Source organism: Mya arenaria, chromosome 10, assembly GCF_026914265.1.
Source record: "Mya arenaria isolate MELC-2E11 chromosome 10, ASM2691426v1".
In the NCBI taxonomy this organism is placed as follows: Eukaryota; Metazoa; Mollusca; class Bivalvia; order Myida; family Myidae; genus Mya; species Mya arenaria.
Genome location: NC_069131.1, coordinates 67,626,384 through 67,644,443, shown reverse-complemented (window position 1 = coordinate 67,644,443; position 18,060 = coordinate 67,626,384). Strand labels below are relative to the sequence as shown.

At 35.4% G+C, this 18,060-nt stretch overlaps 1 protein-coding gene across 3 annotated transcripts; it reads left to right on the top strand.

Annotated features, from left to right (window-relative positions):
• The first annotated feature begins 6 nt into the window (after positions 1-6).
• On the top strand, positions 7-17,225 carry LOC128206160 (uncharacterized). 3 transcript variants are annotated; one of them, XM_052908455.1, is made up of 8 exons: positions 7-698; positions 5,561-5,692; positions 6,552-6,720; positions 7,124-7,297; positions 7,548-13,016; positions 13,060-13,539; positions 13,952-14,125; positions 14,375-17,225. In XM_052908455.1, the coding sequence occupies exons 1-5, from the start codon at positions 558-560 to the stop codon at positions 8,597-8,599; spliced, it is 1,668 nt and encodes a 555-aa protein (XP_052764415.1). In that variant the 5' UTR covers positions 7-557; the 3' UTR covers positions 8,600-13,016; positions 13,060-13,539; positions 13,952-14,125; positions 14,375-17,225. The 3 variants fall into 3 exon arrangements, with proteins under 3 accessions (XP_052764415.1, XP_052764414.1, XP_052764417.1); XM_052908454.1 differs by having other exon boundaries at positions 7,548-13,539; XM_052908457.1 differs by lacking the exon at positions 5,561-5,692 and having other exon boundaries at positions 7,548-13,539.
• Positions 17,226-18,060: the final 835 nt, after the last annotated feature.

The following is an 18,060-nucleotide window of genomic DNA, read 5'->3' as shown; positions in this document are numbered from 1 at the left end:
GTAACACTCAACTATTTGCACTTCGAGCAAAAACAAGAAGAACTCTTTTTGACAAACTTCTATCAAAATTGTTTCAACACACGTTCCTGTGGCGATTTCAAGACTATGTGATTAACATATTTTGTATTTAGGTAGTACATGCAAAGTGTGTATGCAGCTTTTAATATAGAAGGAAGAAAATGGACAAGGAAGTAAATGCATGAATACATGTCGAACTTATTCATGATGGTTTAAGGGTATTCCGTGGAGTATTGTACATTGTATTGTTTGTATTGGAGGAGTAAAGGTGTGTACTGGTTGGACATTTTCTGAAACATAGTGAATGATTTGCTCACTGTCTGGAAACAAAATCCTTTCAGTGATAGATATTTCAAAGATGTAAAACAGTGAAAAGCACAGATGTTACATTGTGTCTGGCCAATTGAAGGACGTGTAAACGAAGACCTTCTTTAGTTTGAACTCTTAACGATATCGACCAGTTGCCTATAGATAAAAAATCAAACAACGATATTCAAAGGTATTTCAAGATACCCGACTCAGCTCATCTCAACTCAACCATGGATGATTATATTGTTGAGAAGAAGGAATATTCCCCGAAGGATTTTTTCGAGAAGTTCAGCAAAAAGTTGCCGAAAATTGTCATGATAACACAAGGCTACTGCGGGGAAATACAGGGGGATACGTTTGACAGGGGAATGGTAGGTCAACCATACATATATATATCTGCTATCAAGTGAGAGCAAACGTCAATTGCACATTTGTGTAAAATAATGTTCATATGAGGGACTTTTTGTAATATTTTTTGTGGTTTTGATAGACCCTTTCACGTTCAACTGACACCAGCTCAATGTTAAGGTTATATTGTAGAGGAAATAGGTATCATGCTCTTTCAAAAGGGCAATCAAAGCTTTTTTATCAAATAAAAACAACGTGTTTTTTTATATTCATGAATGTCTCGATCACATTTGATTTGAAAATATTTTAAAGAGGTACGTAACAAATGGAAAATAAAGAAGATAAATAATTACCCATAACGAGTTGATCAAAGCTTATTGATCATTTGTTGGCAAGAGATATGGAAATCGATTAACAGTTAAATGTTGTTATTTCAATTTTATATTATTGTTATTTTTTGGTATTTAGATCTACTAACATTCGAAATGTTTTACCAATCATATTTTAAATGTGTTCGTGTATCTGCTTTCATTTTCCCAAAACATAATTTCAAAAGCTTTCTGTTGATATCAAACTCTTGGAGATAAGTCCAGTTAGTAAGAAAAAACGTTTCTGGTGTTCAACGATTTTAACGTAAATTATGAGCATAATAGAAACGGATATCTTTGTTCACTTTTATTTAATACTTTACTGGTCATTTTTTTCGTTGAATAAATGTATGAAGACATTTATATTATCTCCCATCAAGTAATGATGTTTTCACCAGAACGCTTTCTCCTTTACAATACATGCGACACTGTTTATGACCCATGTCATAATTTTATCGTCTTCAATCGTTCAATGTCTTGCTCCTTATTTGGTGTAAGCAACATCAACCGGCTTCGATATTTTGCTGTCGATCTTTGGTATTAAAATGGCTTGTCTAACGGTAAGTCAATTCAGCTACCTTGTCCAAGCTCTGATGGCAGGAAGGAACCAGAGTATGTTGTATGTCATTGTTTGTTAGAAATATTTAAAACCCACCGATGTAAACCTTACAACATTATCACTGACTGGTTATTTTGGTAAATCACATGTACTGAATAGTTCACGCAATTTTCAATGGTTCTTGGACTTGTGGTTAATTACACAAACACGACTTCGATCCGTTTGGAAAATGTATCACAACCACGACATTTTGTTGCCTGATTTCAGCAAAGCGATGTGCACTCTCTGTCATGGCTTTGCTACACACTTCCAGGGGTAGTGCGGTGTTTTTTTGTGCCAAATACCCCGATGTTGTTCATGCAACTCTTGTAAAAAAATGCTTTTAAGTATTCGGTAAAACATAACGTAATCACCATAGTATAACAATTCTCCGGTGTAAATATCCCCTTTATAGTTCTCTGTCAGCAACATGGTTTGGCAAACCAATTATTATGTACTCGTTCAGTCTAAAAGCGGGTACTAGTAAACGTGACGGAAAGTACCATGAAAGCAGATGTACTGTAAACAATTTCAAGGTTAAACGAGGAAAATAAGTTGCCAAACTGTTTTAATTTTGTGATCAAAGTGCATGCGTCCATACAGATCCTTGCGAAATATATTCACATTATACACTAGAGGAAGTGATTCTCTGTGAATCTGACTATACTTTGTTTTACTTTCCGACAGAGTTCTAGAAGCAAAACAATAGGCTGCCCTTGTCAATCTTCTATTATATGCCACAACACTGCACCAATGCCGTACGATGACGAATGACATGCTAATGTCACCGGCAATTTCATGTCATAGGAAGCCAATAAGCCACTGTTCACTACAAGATCATTACTTTACTTGAACGACATTCAACGGACAAAAACGTTTCGATGGACCAATTTTTCACTGTTGCGCCGTTTGCTGTATTTCTGTTATCTTGTTTCCCCTTTGTCCAAACATGTGACTTTAGATGCAACGACGACCGACCCTCATTATTGCCAGAAGTAGGCCGTGTTATATTCAGGCATTTCCATTGCCTTTGCAATACGGCAAGCCTTGTCAAATGCCATATTATCTTCTGACAGATCCTAAGAAGTCCCTGAACCTACAATGCATTGCCAATTCCTTAAGCGCCACTTCATGGTCCGAAATAGCCAACGGCTTGGTCATGTAGTGGTCAACGAACGTCATAACTATTCATGTTATACATTTATCATAGGTCTTAATGTATTGCATAGCAAAAAAAACTGCTAAAGTAAAGGCTTTCATTGGCTTTGGAACACTAGTTCAAATATGCTACAAATATTACATAATTATACATTAATTTAAACAGCACGACACTTATAATATATTATAATATACTAACAAATTGAATGATACGCATTTAAATGAATACAAATAACCCTTTTAACAGCGTAGTGTTTGGGATAATATTTTGTCTACTGGACGAGTTAACATCTTCTGATTCAACTGAATATAAGTTGAAATAGCTGATATTAAACCAAATTAAGTCAGTCATCTGCTTATTTCGCCAATGTCATGTCGTGTGATCCATGCCCTCACATGAACACTTATGTAAAGAAATCTAAGGTGTTTTTGTATTAGGAAGTAACCTGAATCACATGGCAACTAAGGTAAAGCCGAAAACAGCGATATTGAACGAGATTGTAACATCGTTATAGCAGTTTAACGTCTGACTTAACACAAAGTAATACATTCGTTCTTGAAACATAATGCAGGAAGTAAACAAATCTGATATAGCCGATATTTACAAAAAAAGGTTTACATTTTTGTAACCGTTGGCTTTGCTCATTTTATACGAAGAGTAAATGCATACATATTTATAATAGGCACGAATCAATGATGAATATGCTTTTCGATATCATTTTTAATACATACTGTAGTGGTCTCTGATATGCTCTGCATGTTCTGATAAGCCCTGCCTACCAACAAGTAGTCAGCAAATAACATTCTCTGCATTATATACATATATTTCAAGAATCATAGTTAGTTATTTTTAAAACTGTTGTACAGATAATATTCTATTATTCAAATCCCGTTTCACGTCTGTCATATCCCTTTACATACACAAGGGTCTTTTACTTTATGTTCTGATCAGACATAATACAGAACATTACACTACCATAGGTGGTAGTATTGGTAAAGGTGTTAATGCGACAAACTTAAATTAATACTTTTGAATGGTATATGTCTATTATCAGATTAAATATATTTCACAATACCTAGCCGATATTGCCACCAATATGATATTCATACATTAACTTACAGGAAGCCAATATCCGTGTCACACGCGTTACCAAACCAGCAATTCCATATCGGATATATATCGGACCGATTTAATTTATATATCGGATGAATATCGTGAACAATATCGATCCGATATCGCCTAACCCATCGGATACAAGTCTGACCGATATCTTGTCTTGCCGATATCGAGCTGTCCGTCATTCCTCCGTCATCGTTTCAACATTTCTTTTCAGACCACTTGTGGCTTCACATTAATGTTATAATTATATCAACTAATTTTGACCTATATTTGGTAACGTTTAATATTTGATGTCATACAATACTTTATTTTATCCTCTTATTAAAATGGAAGTTTTGAACAAATAGACGTATATCAAGGGAATTGAAATTAAGGGAAGTAACAAACATGATCAAGAAGAAAGGTTTTCACCAACCGAAAAGGCAATTTTTCAACGAGAATCGCTGTCGTGTTGTCGCCTTTAACTGCATCATGTTTTTGACTGCACATGTCGAGTGAAATATGGTTATAATACAGAAGAACCGACAATCTTAGCCTAAGCGAGTTGACCAGATACAACATGAGCTTAAAAGCGCCAATTATTGCAAAATACGCCTGTTATATTTCAAAGAAACAAAATGTTGTGATATGTGGGTGTTCGTTAAGCCAAATTTGGAGAGCGGACTTCGGCGTAAATACTGATTAGTCATAGCCCTCTTTTAACCTGACCGAGATCTTCTACCCATACCTATTATGACCGATTTAAGCTTGTTTCTATAATTAAAGGGTATTAGCTATCTATTGACTTGAGCGATTTAGCCTGTTACAAACTTGTCTCAGATAGTATGCCGATTTAAATTCTGACCTAGTTCGATGATGATTTGTTAAAGGACTCTTAAATTATTGGTTGGACATGGCCGCTTTTAGGTAAATGGAAAATAATTCTTGATTGAATCAAGAAATATGACTTGTTTTACAAACTTGTCTTACATTTTATACCTATACTCATGTTTTCGAAATTTGATGGTGCTTTTACAGAGGTTTCTAGAACGCCCGCCATAAATACGCCGCATGTGAAACTGTTATAAGTTCCGTTCTATGAACGAGCGCATAAACACTGTTCTTAATGTGTGTTTTTCTTTCTGAGATTATTTGTATCATTTGAAACAATGTCATGATACTGACGTCATATTCCTTAAGTAATTGATGATTAAATATCAACTAAGAGGTAGAAACATGCTAACATTGGCGGTTCACGCATATAATCTTGAATGCTGGAGATTGTTGTAACAGCTGCATGTGCGACTGTGTCAATGTGGTTGCAATGGATCTATATTGGGTCAGACCTGAAATGAAATTAACTAACTAACTTAGTGATTTTTTAATTAAATAAAAGCACATCCTTACGAGTAGATTGTTTCTTCACACAAGCACTGTGTGTTTCTGGTTAAACGTGGCGGGTTTCGCCTTTCCCCTTCGAAACTCCGTCGACAAAAATCATCCACTAAACATTAAGCTACCAAAAGGCATTTACATATAGTATTTGTTTAACACATTTCAACGTAAGATACTATCACAAACTTGCATATGTTTCGGAAGCGGGCACTCACTCAGACGAATGTTTTCCTTATAAATACGACACCATTCATAATTTCTTTTCAGGTGATTCGATTTCAGACCATTTCTAGGCAATCGAGGGTCATTGCTCAATTTAGATTGGGCAAGAATGTAAAGCACGTGAGCATTCCACAGAAATTTGAGCAACCGGTTTGTGTCAAAGGCACTGGCAAAAAGGTATCGTTAGTTAACAATAACTGTATTTATATCAACATGTCATATACAGGGATCTAAAAAAGGGGTAATACTCGAAGATTTAATTGTTTTGTTATGTAATTGCCCATCACTCCATCCAAATCAATCTGTGCGAATAGAGATATGTATCTTATTTGTTAATATAATTAAAGAAAAATACATACTCGTAGCCTATATTGTGTCCTTTTTTAAACTTCCATAAATCTATTCAGATCCATATTTTTGTAAACATGTCTTGAGCATATGCAGTGGGTTAAATTTCTACTGCTTACTGGATTTGGTAAATTGCTGAATAGGGGAATGGTGAATGTGAGGGTTGCTAAATAAATATGTGGATGGATAAATTGAAATATGAATGGATTGTTCAAAGAGAGTGGATGAATAGGTGGGTGGGAATATGACTGAATGGAATGATCTAAAATGGAGAGATTGGCTGATGGATATATGGCCGGATGGATCATTGGATTGTTGAAAGAATGGATTGGTAGATGGGTGAGCGGATGTATGGATGGATAAATGGATGGTTGAATGGATGTGTAAATGGATTTATTGATAATTGAATGGATGGCTGGATGGGTCAATCAAAAGATGAGTGTAATAATGGATCGGTCAATGAAAAGATTTAGTGTAATAATGGATGGGTGGATTTATGGCCGGGTCTATAAATGGGCGGGTGAATGGATGGATGGATAAAAGGGTGAATATTATTATGAATCGATTTGTGGAGGAAAGAATTGGATGGCTCCTTGTTGCCATCTTGGTCTTTTCTTTGGACTAAAATAACTGTACACACCCTGAGACGAACATGGGTTTTAATTAACATAAACTTTCTGTTATAAAGGCAAGGACGATCGCTGAAATTCTCCAAGAGCAAACTCTACCATGCGTGGTTGAGTTTCCGAAAAAGACCATCATAACAGTTGGAAACCGGAGAATAAATACCAACAACATTCCTGAAATTGACCTCACAGGCACATTTGATGAGATTTACCTACTTGGAAACTATATAGGTTCGGGAAATTTATCACAATTATATCTATTTTTTTACATGATTACAAATGCTGTAGTCACGGTCATAGAAGTCATAGAAATCATAGAAATAGTTAACAACAATGATTAATAGATAGCAAAGCATACTCATGGACACGTTGAACCTGAAATGGCGCGTACACGGTTAGGGTCGGAATTTATAAGACACACATTTTGTAAGGAGATGATGTAATTGTTTTAAGACAAAGACGCGTATTTAATTAATGAACAGAGTTCTGGTCAATGATAGCTATTTAAACAATGCAGTTAATCAGCAGTACTTTACAGATACTTAATGGTATGCAAAACGAATATAATAATTTAATAAATAATGGGAAACAACAGTAAAAGTATAATTTCTTAATTATTTGTCCCACTCAACAGATTCAGACATCCTAGAGACCGAAGTCATCCGTGTGCCACTATATCTCACACAGCTTCGCCTTGCCGTTGTGACGGGACACAAGAATAAATCTAAAGACGAATGGCATGACTTTAACAAGTACCTTGACAATCGTTGCGGTCCTATTTTCTATGATACTTGTTACGGGAATCCAGGTATTTTATATGACTAGTATTATTGTCAATGCACTTTTCAATTAAACCATAGTTTGCATACATTATATTTTGTTCTTCAAACTTTCAAATTATCAGTCTCTCTAACAAGTTTATCCTCACAATTCCTGTTTAAGACATATATGAAAGGAATCAAAATAGTATTTGAATACGATAACTATATCATGAAATTAAAATAACACAAGGAAAATTATATATTACAGACAAACAAATTTAGAAATTTTGTTTGTAGAAATGGCACACTATAAAGAACAACTCTCAGCGAAAGATGGGGCGGAGCATTCTTACGTTGAACCATGTTCGTACATCAATTTTTGGTCACTTGTCCACAAACCGTACGCAAACGTAAATTCTACAAAAACAGAAGATGAAATTATTTGCGTGGGTGAATCATTTGATGGTATGGATGCTTATGAACCAATGGAGATTATTACAAAGGCAAACACAAGTCATTTCAAAACACGAAATTCACAGCAGATTAACCTGCACAAACCATTTATGCCGCTACCTGCTGAAAAGCCCGATATCGATATTTATGAGAACAGCGAGACTCTATCAGATCAATTTAAAGAAAACAAACATGGCGATGTAGAGCCGAACAAAGACGATAGTTGCCACCTTGAGGAGAACATACTATTTGCAAAATCACGACTGAAACCAGTGAAAGCGAAGCCAGAGAGCAGCGCCACAGCACAGGAAACACACAATATGCCTATAGGAGCTGAGCTTAAAGAGAAAACTCCAGCAGCTAGGCTGAAGAATCCACCAGCACATGGAAGTAAACCAAAACTTCCCATCAAGCCTACAGGGTGGCTGAAAAGTTCAGATCCTCCAGAAATCCTCGGAAAAACAAGTATAAAATTGGCACATAACGTTCAGCAAGTGAAAATTGTCAGTCAAGATAACACCCCGGTTCCGAGTAGTGTACGTACTTCAGCAATGGTAGCTCCGGTCACTGTTGACAAAGAAGCAAGCGATCACAAGTTTCTGAAACCGGAATCTCAGTACATTGTAGCAAGAGTTCCCGAAACTGATACCCAAATCGACCTGCCGGTCGTTGAAAAACCAGAAGATGTATGTAATTTAACAGTGCGTGAAGTAACTGGCTACTTAGAAAGAATGAATCTTAGTAGTTATGCCCAACAATTCTTAGATAATGATGTAGATGGAGTCCTGCTTACGGGGTTGACAAAGAATGACCTGATGACTGACTTTGGAATGAAGGGAGTTGAGGCTCAGAAGATAATCAACTTTTGCAAAGAAGCGCACTTGCCAAAAAAATAAATGACTGTTTAACACCTTGCTGTTTGGATATTTATTTATATATAACCTTTCAAATATACTGTTAATTCTGCAAATTCTTGTCCATGTGAAGGTTCAAGTAGATGATATGTACTTTAAATATTAATATTTAGGCCTTATTTGTTTGAGCTGAATTTTGTCTAATGTCTTTATAGTGTTTGCTGATTGATCAAATTAGGGTAAGGTGAAGGGGGAACCAAGCCTTTACACAGCAAGATCAGAACACGAATATAGCCAAATTGACGATATTTTTTATTTTCACGAGAAAGAAAAAATATCGTCAATTTCTTTTGGATACAATATACGACCATTGTGGTCTCGAGACTTATAAGGCGATTCTGACAATGACTTGTTCTGACCAATGTGCTCACGTGTTTGCTATCAGGACAGAAAATGATAACGGCTGCTTAGTTAATTATCCAATTACGATCGCTGTACTTAAAATGTTGCGCAAAACTAAAATGCACTTGTTTGTTGTTGTTGTTGTTGTTGTTGTTTGTAAAATTATGTAAAGCTGTTTGCTATAGTCTGGTTTAACATCTTATTTCTGTTTGAAACTCTCGCAGAGCTTAGAATGATATTTGTGTCGTCAGTGTGTAAATTGTATGATAATATACTGATAGTTTCCTATTCTCGGTTTGTTAAACTTGCTGAATGATATGATATGTATTCATCAATGTGTATTTACTGCCTATACTGTTGTATATAATTGTATATAAGTTCAGCTCTTCAATTTTGGAGGGATAAAATAATCTATCTATCTATGTACATTTTAAACATATTTATATCACTGCATACTATGAACATTTGAGATACTGACACTGCAGATGTTGTTGGTTTATATATTGTAATTAATTACGTATTTATGTTCAATTTAAATATGGATGGATGGATGGATGGATGGATGGATGGATGGATGGATGGATGGATGGATGGATGGATGGATGGATGGATGCATGGATGGATGGATGGATGGATGGATGGATGGATGGATGGATGGATGGATGGATGGATGGATGGATGGGTTAATGGATGAATGGATTGATTGGTGGATACATGGATGGGTCGATAAATACATGGGTGTAATAATAGATGGGTCGATAGATAGATGGGTGTAATAATGGATGGGTGGAAACAATAGATGGGTGTAATAATAGATGGGTCGAAGAAAAGATTTGTGTTCTAATGGGTGGATGAATAGAAGGGTGTAATAACAGATGGGTCGAGGAAAAGATTTGCGAAATAATGGATGAGTCGATAAATAGATGGGTGTAATAATAGATAGGTGGATGAGTGGATGAGTGTAATAATAGATGCGATGATGAAAATATGGGTGTTATAATAGATTGGTCGATGAATAGATCTGTGTGATAATAGAATGGTGGATGAATAGATCTGTCTGATGTTAAAATGGTTGATGCATTAATAGGTGTAATAATAGATGGGTGGATGAATAAATAGGTGTAACAATAAATGGGTGGATGAAAAGATGGGTTTAATAATGGTAGGGTCGATGAATAGATGGGTGTAATAATAGATGAGCCGATGAATAGTTGGGTGTTATAATAGATGCGTCGATGAATAGATCTATGTGGTATAAGAATGGTGGATGAATAAGTAGGTGTAATAATAGATGGATGGATTAATAGATGGGTAAAATAATGGATCGGTGGATAAATATATTTTTGCTATACTGGATTGGTCAATGAATATATTTGTGTAACACTGGATGGTTCGATGAATATATTTGTGTGATAATGGATGGGTGGATGAATAGATGAATGTTATAATGGAATGGTCGATAAAAGGATGGGTGTATAACGGATAGGTCGATGAATAGATGGGTGTAATAATAGACGGGTCGATGAATAGATGGGTATAATAATATATGGGTCAATGAATAGATGAGTGTTATAATGGATAGGTCGAAGAATAGATGGGTGTAATAATAGTTGGGTCGATGAATAGATGGGTAAAATAATATATGAGTCGATGAATATATGAGTGTTATAAAAGATAGGTCGATGAATAGATGGGTATAATAATAAATGGGTCGATGAATAGATGGGTCGATGAATAGATGGGTCGATAAATAGATTTTGTAATACTGCATTGGTCGATGAATAGATTGGTGTAATGAGAGATGGGTGGATGAATATATGAGTGTTATATTGGATGGGTCGATAAATATATTTGTGTAATACTGGATTGGTCGATGAATATATTTGTGTAACACTGGATGGGTCGGTGAATAGATTTTTGCTATATTGGATAGGTCGATGAATAGATGGATGTATAATGGATTGGTCGATGAATAGATGAGTGTAATAATGGATAGGTCGATGAATAGATGGGTACGATAATAGATGGGTCGACGAATAGATGAGTGTAATAATGGATAGGTCGATGAATAGATGGGTGCGATAATAGATGGCTCGATAAATAGATGAGTGTAATAATGGATAGGTCGATGAATAGATGGGTGTAATAATAGATGGGGCGATTAATAGATGGGTGTAATAATAGATGGGCCGATGAATAGATGGGTGTAATAATATATGGGTCGATGAATAGATGGGTGCAATATAAGATGGTCCAATGAATAGATGAGTGTAATAATGGATGGGTCGATTAATAGATGGGTATAATAATAGATGTGTCGATGAATAGGTGGGTGCAATAATAGATAGGTCGAGGAGAAGATGAGTGTATTAATGAATGGGCCGATGAATAGATGAGTTTAATAATAGATGGGCCGATGAATAGATGAGTGTAATAATAGATGCGTCGATGAATAGATCTGTGTGGTAATAGAATGGTGGATGAATAGATCTGTGTGATATTAGAATGGTGGATGAATAAGTAGGTGTAATAATAGATGGGTGGATGAATAAATAGGTGTAATAATAAATAGGTGGATGAAAAGATGGATGTAATAATGGTAGGGTCGATGAATAGATGGGTGTAATAATGGTAGGGTCGATGAAAAGATAAGTGTAATAATAGATGAGCCGATGGAAAGATGGGTGTTATAATAGATGCGTCGATGAATAGATCTGTGTGGTAATATAATGATGGATGAATAGTTCTGTGTGATATTAGAATGGTGGATGAATAAGTAGGTTTATTAATAGATGGAAGGATTAATAGATAGGTATAATAATGGATAGGTGGATGAATATATTTTTGTTATACTGGATTGGTCGATGAATAGATTTGTGTAACACTGGATGGTTCGATGAATATATTTGTGTGATAATGGATGGGTGGATGAATAAATGAATGTTATAATGGAATGGTCGATGAAAAGATGGGTGTATAACAAATAGGTCGATGAATAGATGAGTGTAATAATGGACAGGTCGATGAATAGATGGGTGCAATAAAAGATGGGTCGATGAATAGATGAGTGTAATAATGGATAGGTCGATGAATAGATGGGTGTAATAATGGATGGGGCGATTAATATATGGGTGTAATACTAGATTGGCCGATGAATAGAAGGGTGTAATAATATATGGGTCGATGAATAGATGGGTGTAATATTAGATTGTCCGATGAATAGATGAGTGTTATAATGGATGGGTCGATAAATAGATGGGGATAATAATAGATGTGTTGATGAATAGGTGGGTGCAATAATAGATGGGTCGACGAAAATATGAGTGTATTAATGGATGGACTGATAAATAGATGAGTTTAATAATAGATGGGCCGAAGAATAGATGAGTGTAATAATAGATAGGTCGAAGAATAGATGGGTGTAATAATAGATGGGTCGATGAATTGATGGGTGTAATAATAGTTGGGTCGACGAAAATATGAGTGTATTAATGGATGGACCGATAAATAGATGAGTTTAATAATAGATGGGCCGAAGAATAGATGAGTGTAATAATAGATAGGTCGAAGAATAGATGGGTGTAATAATAGATGGGTCGATGAATTGATGGGTGTAATAATAGTTGGGTCGATGAATAGATGAGTGTTATAATGGATAGGTTGATGAATGGATGGGTGTAATTGTAGATGGGTGGATGAATAGATAGGTGTAATAATAGATGGGTGGATGAATAGATAGGTGTAATAAATGATGGGTGGATGATTAGATGAGTGTTATAATGGATGGGCTGATGAATAGATGGGTGTTATAATCGATGGGTCGATGGATTGATGGGTGTATAATGGATTGGTGGATTAATAGTTGGGTGTAATAATAGATGGGTCGATGAATAGATGGGTGTATAATGGATGGGTCGAAGAATAGATGGGTGTAATAATAGTTGGGTTGATGAATAGATGAGTGTAATAATGGATGGGTGAATGAAAAGACGATTGTAAAAATTAATGAATTGATACATAGATGGGTCGATGAATAGATGAGTATGGTAATGGATAGGTGGATAAACGATGGGTGTAATAAGGGATGGGCGGATGAATAGATAGGTGTAATAATATATGGGTGAATGAATAGATGGGTGTAATAATAGATGGGTCGATGAATAGATGAGAATAATAGTATACGGGTTGATGAATAAATGAGTGTAATAATGGATCGGTGGATAAATGGTTGGGCCTAAAATTGGGTTGGTAAATGGATTAATGGATGAATGAAATTATGAATGGATAGGTGGATGAAATCATTGGAAGGCTCCATGTTGCCATCTAGGTCTTTTCATTGGACTTTTATCATTGTTTAAACCCTGCGACGAGCATGATTTTTTTAAATTTACATTAACGTTCTGTTATAAAGGCAAGGACGATCGCTGAAATTCTCCAAGAGCAAACTCTACCATGCGTGGTTGAGTTTCCGAAAAAGACCATCATAACAGTTGGAAACCGGAGAATAAATACTAACAACATTCCTGAAATTGACATCACATGCACATTTGATGAGATTTACCTACTTGGAAACTATATAGGTTCGGGAAATGTTTCACAATTATATCTATTTTGTTACATGCTTACAACTGTTGTAGTCACGGTCATAGAAGTCACCTTAGAATTAGATAACACCAATGGTTAATATATAGCAAAGTATACTCATGGACACGTTAAACCTAAAATGGAGCGTACACGGTTAGGGTCGGAATTTATAAGAGACATATTTTGTAAGGAGATGATGTACTTGTTTTTAGACAAAGACGCGTATTTAATTAATGAACAGAGTTCAATATGAAGTTATCTGGTGAATGATAGCTATGTTAAACAATGCAGTTAATCATCAGTACTTTACAGATACGTAATGGTATGCAAAACGAATATAATAATTTGATAAATAATGGGAAACAACAGTAAAGGTATAATTTCTTAATTATTTGTCCCACTCAACAGATTCAGACATCCTAGAGACCGAAGTCATCCGTGTGCCACTATATCTCACACAGCTTCGCCTTGCCGTTGTGACGGGACACAAGAATAAATCTAAAGACAAATGGCATGCCTTTAACAAGTACCTTGACAATCGTTGCGGTCCTATTTTCTATGATACTTGTTACGGGAATCCAGGTATTTTATATGACAAGTATTATTGTCAATGCACTTTTCAATAAACCATAGTTTGCATACATTATATTTTGTTCTTCAAACTTTCAAATTATCAGTCTCTCTAACAAGTTTATCCTCACAATTCCTGTTTAAGACATGTATGAAAGGAATCAAAATAGTATTTGAATACGATAACTATATCATGAAATTAAAATAACACAAGGAAAATTATATATTACAGACAAACAAATTTAGAAATTTTGTTTGTAGAAATGGCCACTATAAAGAACAACTCTCAGCGAAAGATGGGGCGGAGCATTCTTACGTTGAACCATGTTCGTACATCAATTTCTGGTCACTTGTCCACAAACCGTACGCAAACGTAAGTTCTACAAAAACAGAAGATGAAATTATTTGCGTGGGTGAATCATTTGATGGTATGGATGCTTATGAACCAATGGAGATTATAACAAAGGCAAACACAAGTCATTTCAAAACACGAAATTCACAGGAGATTAACCTGCACAAACCATTTATGCCGCTACCTGCTGAAAAGTCCGATATCGATATTTATGAGAACAGCGAGACTCTATCAGATCAAGTTAAAGAAAACAAACATGGCGATGTAGAGCCGAACAGAGACGGTAGTTGCCACCTTGAGGAGAACATACTATTTGCAAAATCACGACTGAAACCAGTGAAAGCGAAGCCAGAGAGCAGCGCCACAGCACAGGAAACACACAATATGCCTATAGGAGCTGAGCTTAAAGAGAAAACTCCAGCAGCTAGGCTGAAGAATCCACCAGCACATGGAAGTAAACCAAAACTTCCCATCAAGCCTACAGGGTGGCTGAAAAGTTCAGATCCTCCAGAAATCCTCGGAAAAACAAGTATAAAATTGGCACATAACGTTCAGCAAGCGAAAATTGTCAGTCAAGATAACACCCCGGTTCCGAGTAGTGTACGTCCTTCAGCAATGGTAGCTCCGGTCACTGTTGACAAAGAAGCAAGCGATCACAAGTTTCTGAAACCGGAATCTCAGTACATTGTAGCAAGAGTTCCCGAAACTGATACCCAAATCGACCTGCCGGTCGTTGAAAAACCAGAAGATGTATGTAATTTAACAGTGCGTGAAGTAACTGGCTACTTAGAAAGAATGAATCATAGTAGTTATGCAAAACAATTCTTAGATAATGATGTAGATGGAGTCCTGCTTACGGGGTTGACAAAGAATGACCTGATGACTGACTTTGGAATGAAGGGAGTTGAGGCTCAGAAGATAATCAACTTTTGCAAAGAAGCGCACTTGCCAAAAAAATAAATGACTGTTTAACACCGTGCTGTTTGGATATTTATTTATATATAACCTTTCAAATATACTGTTAATACTGCAAATTCTTGTCCATGTGAAGGTTCAAGTAGATGATATGTACTTTAAATATTAATATTTAGGCCTTATTTGTTTGAGCTGAATTTTGTCTAATGTCTTTATAGTGTTTGCTGATTGATCAAATTAGGGTAAGGTGAAGGGGGAACCAAGCCTTTACACAGCAAGATCAGAACACGAATATAGCCAAATTGACGATTTTTTTTTTTATTTTACACGAGAAAGAAAAAATATCGTCAATTTCTTTTGGATATGATATACGACCATTGTGGTCTCGAGACTTATAAGGCGATTCTGACAATGACTTGTTCTGACCAATGTGCTCACTTGTTTTGCTATCAGGACAGAAAATGATAACGGCTGTTTAGTTAATTATCCAATTACGATCGCTGTACTTAAAATGTTGCGCAAAACTTAAATGCACTTGTTTGTTGTTGTTGTTGTTGTTGTTTGTAAAATTATGTAAAGCTGTTTGCTATAGTCTGGTTTAACATCTTATTTCTGTTTGAAACTCTCGCAGAGCTTAGAATGATATTTGTGTCGTCAGTGTGTAAATTGTATGATAATATACTGATAGTTTCCTATTCTCGGTTTGTTAAACTTGCTGAATGATATGATATGTATTCATCAATGTGTATTTACTGCCTATACTGTTGTATATAATTGTATATAAGTTCAGCTCTTCAATTTTGGAGGAATAAAATAATCTATTTATCTATGTACATTTTAAACATATTTATATCACTGCATACTATGAACATTTGAGATACTGGCAATGCAGATGTTGTTGATTTATATATTGTAATTAATTACGTATTTATGTTCAATTTAAATATGTTGCTTAACCTGCATAGTTTATAAATATAAGTTTTGCTATAAATTGCATATCTCTATACATTTTCTTTCGTAATGAATATGCCGTTCTATGTTGCAGAGTTAATAGTATGAACCATTGATAACAATTATTTCAGGCTAACATATCTGTATATATGTAAGTACATCATGTATCGTTGTTTATATTTCAGTGTTTACATTTAGCTGAATTGTATCTTCTGTATGTAGTTTCTATGGCATCGTTTAATATGGCTAAGAAAAAAATAATAACATGAATTTTACAAATGGAGGACCTGTCTTTAACGTGTTGGGTGTTTTAATGGATATACAGGCAAGATATAACTGCAATGTGTAAAAATAAGTTGCCATGCACGCGGAAGTATCCAAATAACCTCATCGTCACCATTTCACTGAAAATGACACTTTGTGATGATGTGCCCTATTTGGTTAACCGTGCTTTACCCTTTACTATGATCTTTTACTAGAGTATCAGCATATCACTGTTGTATCAGTTTCAGTGAATTGGCAGCATCAGCAAATAAAAATGATCGTTTGAAGTCATATGAAATTACTTGTATATTAAACACAATACATCTCGTAAGAAACTGTTGATAGGAAATATAATTCATTTCCGCCTGATGCCGCATTTTACACTGCGTTGTTTCCCCTGGAGATTCTATAATATGACATCGCGCTTCGAACAATCAAGGAACGGATAATATTTCCAACGATTCAAGATGAAATCCTTTTGAAACGATATGTGCGACTAAGGACTATCAGTTTACGTATGTTCATATTGCCCGGGTGTTAATATTTTATGTTTTGTTGTGATTATATGATACTTAGTATGTGCAACTTGTATAATGTTTTATTTCTAAACTAATAAACTGGGAAATAGTTTGGATGTTTGATCAAATACACCCCTACGAAAACAAATAATAACAAGATAGAATCCGTAGGGACACGCCCAGTAGACAATAAATAAAATAAACCCTGTTTAGAGGCACTAGGGAAGGATCCAAACGACAATGAACTAGAGACATAAAAACATCACATACACAAAATACAAACAGACCACACACATTTTGAAATAGCTTTATCAACAAGTGATGAGATTGTGTTGAAACACATGATTTCTTAAGAATATTAAAGACGACTTGAGTGTGTCTCTGATAATAAATATATCGTATAGACAGTGGCAATCGAAATCACTTGCTTTAGTTAACTGCTAGATAGTGTTACTCCCCTCCATGTAAACACCAGTTTTCACTGACCGTTCCAGGTTTGTCATCCAAACATTATGGCTATAAATGACGTGTATTGTTTGTCTAGTGATGGTTTGCGTCCCCGCTGAGTATCCATGTTAGGCCCTTACGGGACTTTATGATTTTGGACCAAAATTTACATGTCCCGGTTATGCATATGAAGCACTTATTTTATCATCATTTTACACTATGATAACGAAATTGCAGAAAAATGCAATTAAAGAACGAACAAATATTGGGAAGATATGCCGGTAAAGTCTAGAGAAGAAATGGAACACAAACGCCTAACCACAAGGCCACAAGAAAAGAAGTGATGGATATTTTGACTTTTAAAATACTTTGACTACATCACAAGATAATTTAAATCAAACAATGCCGCAACATCGAATCGCCAGGAGCCGTAATTTACACTATTGAAAATTGTGGTATTCAAATCTGACATTTGAGCAAATATAAACATTTGCTGAAGG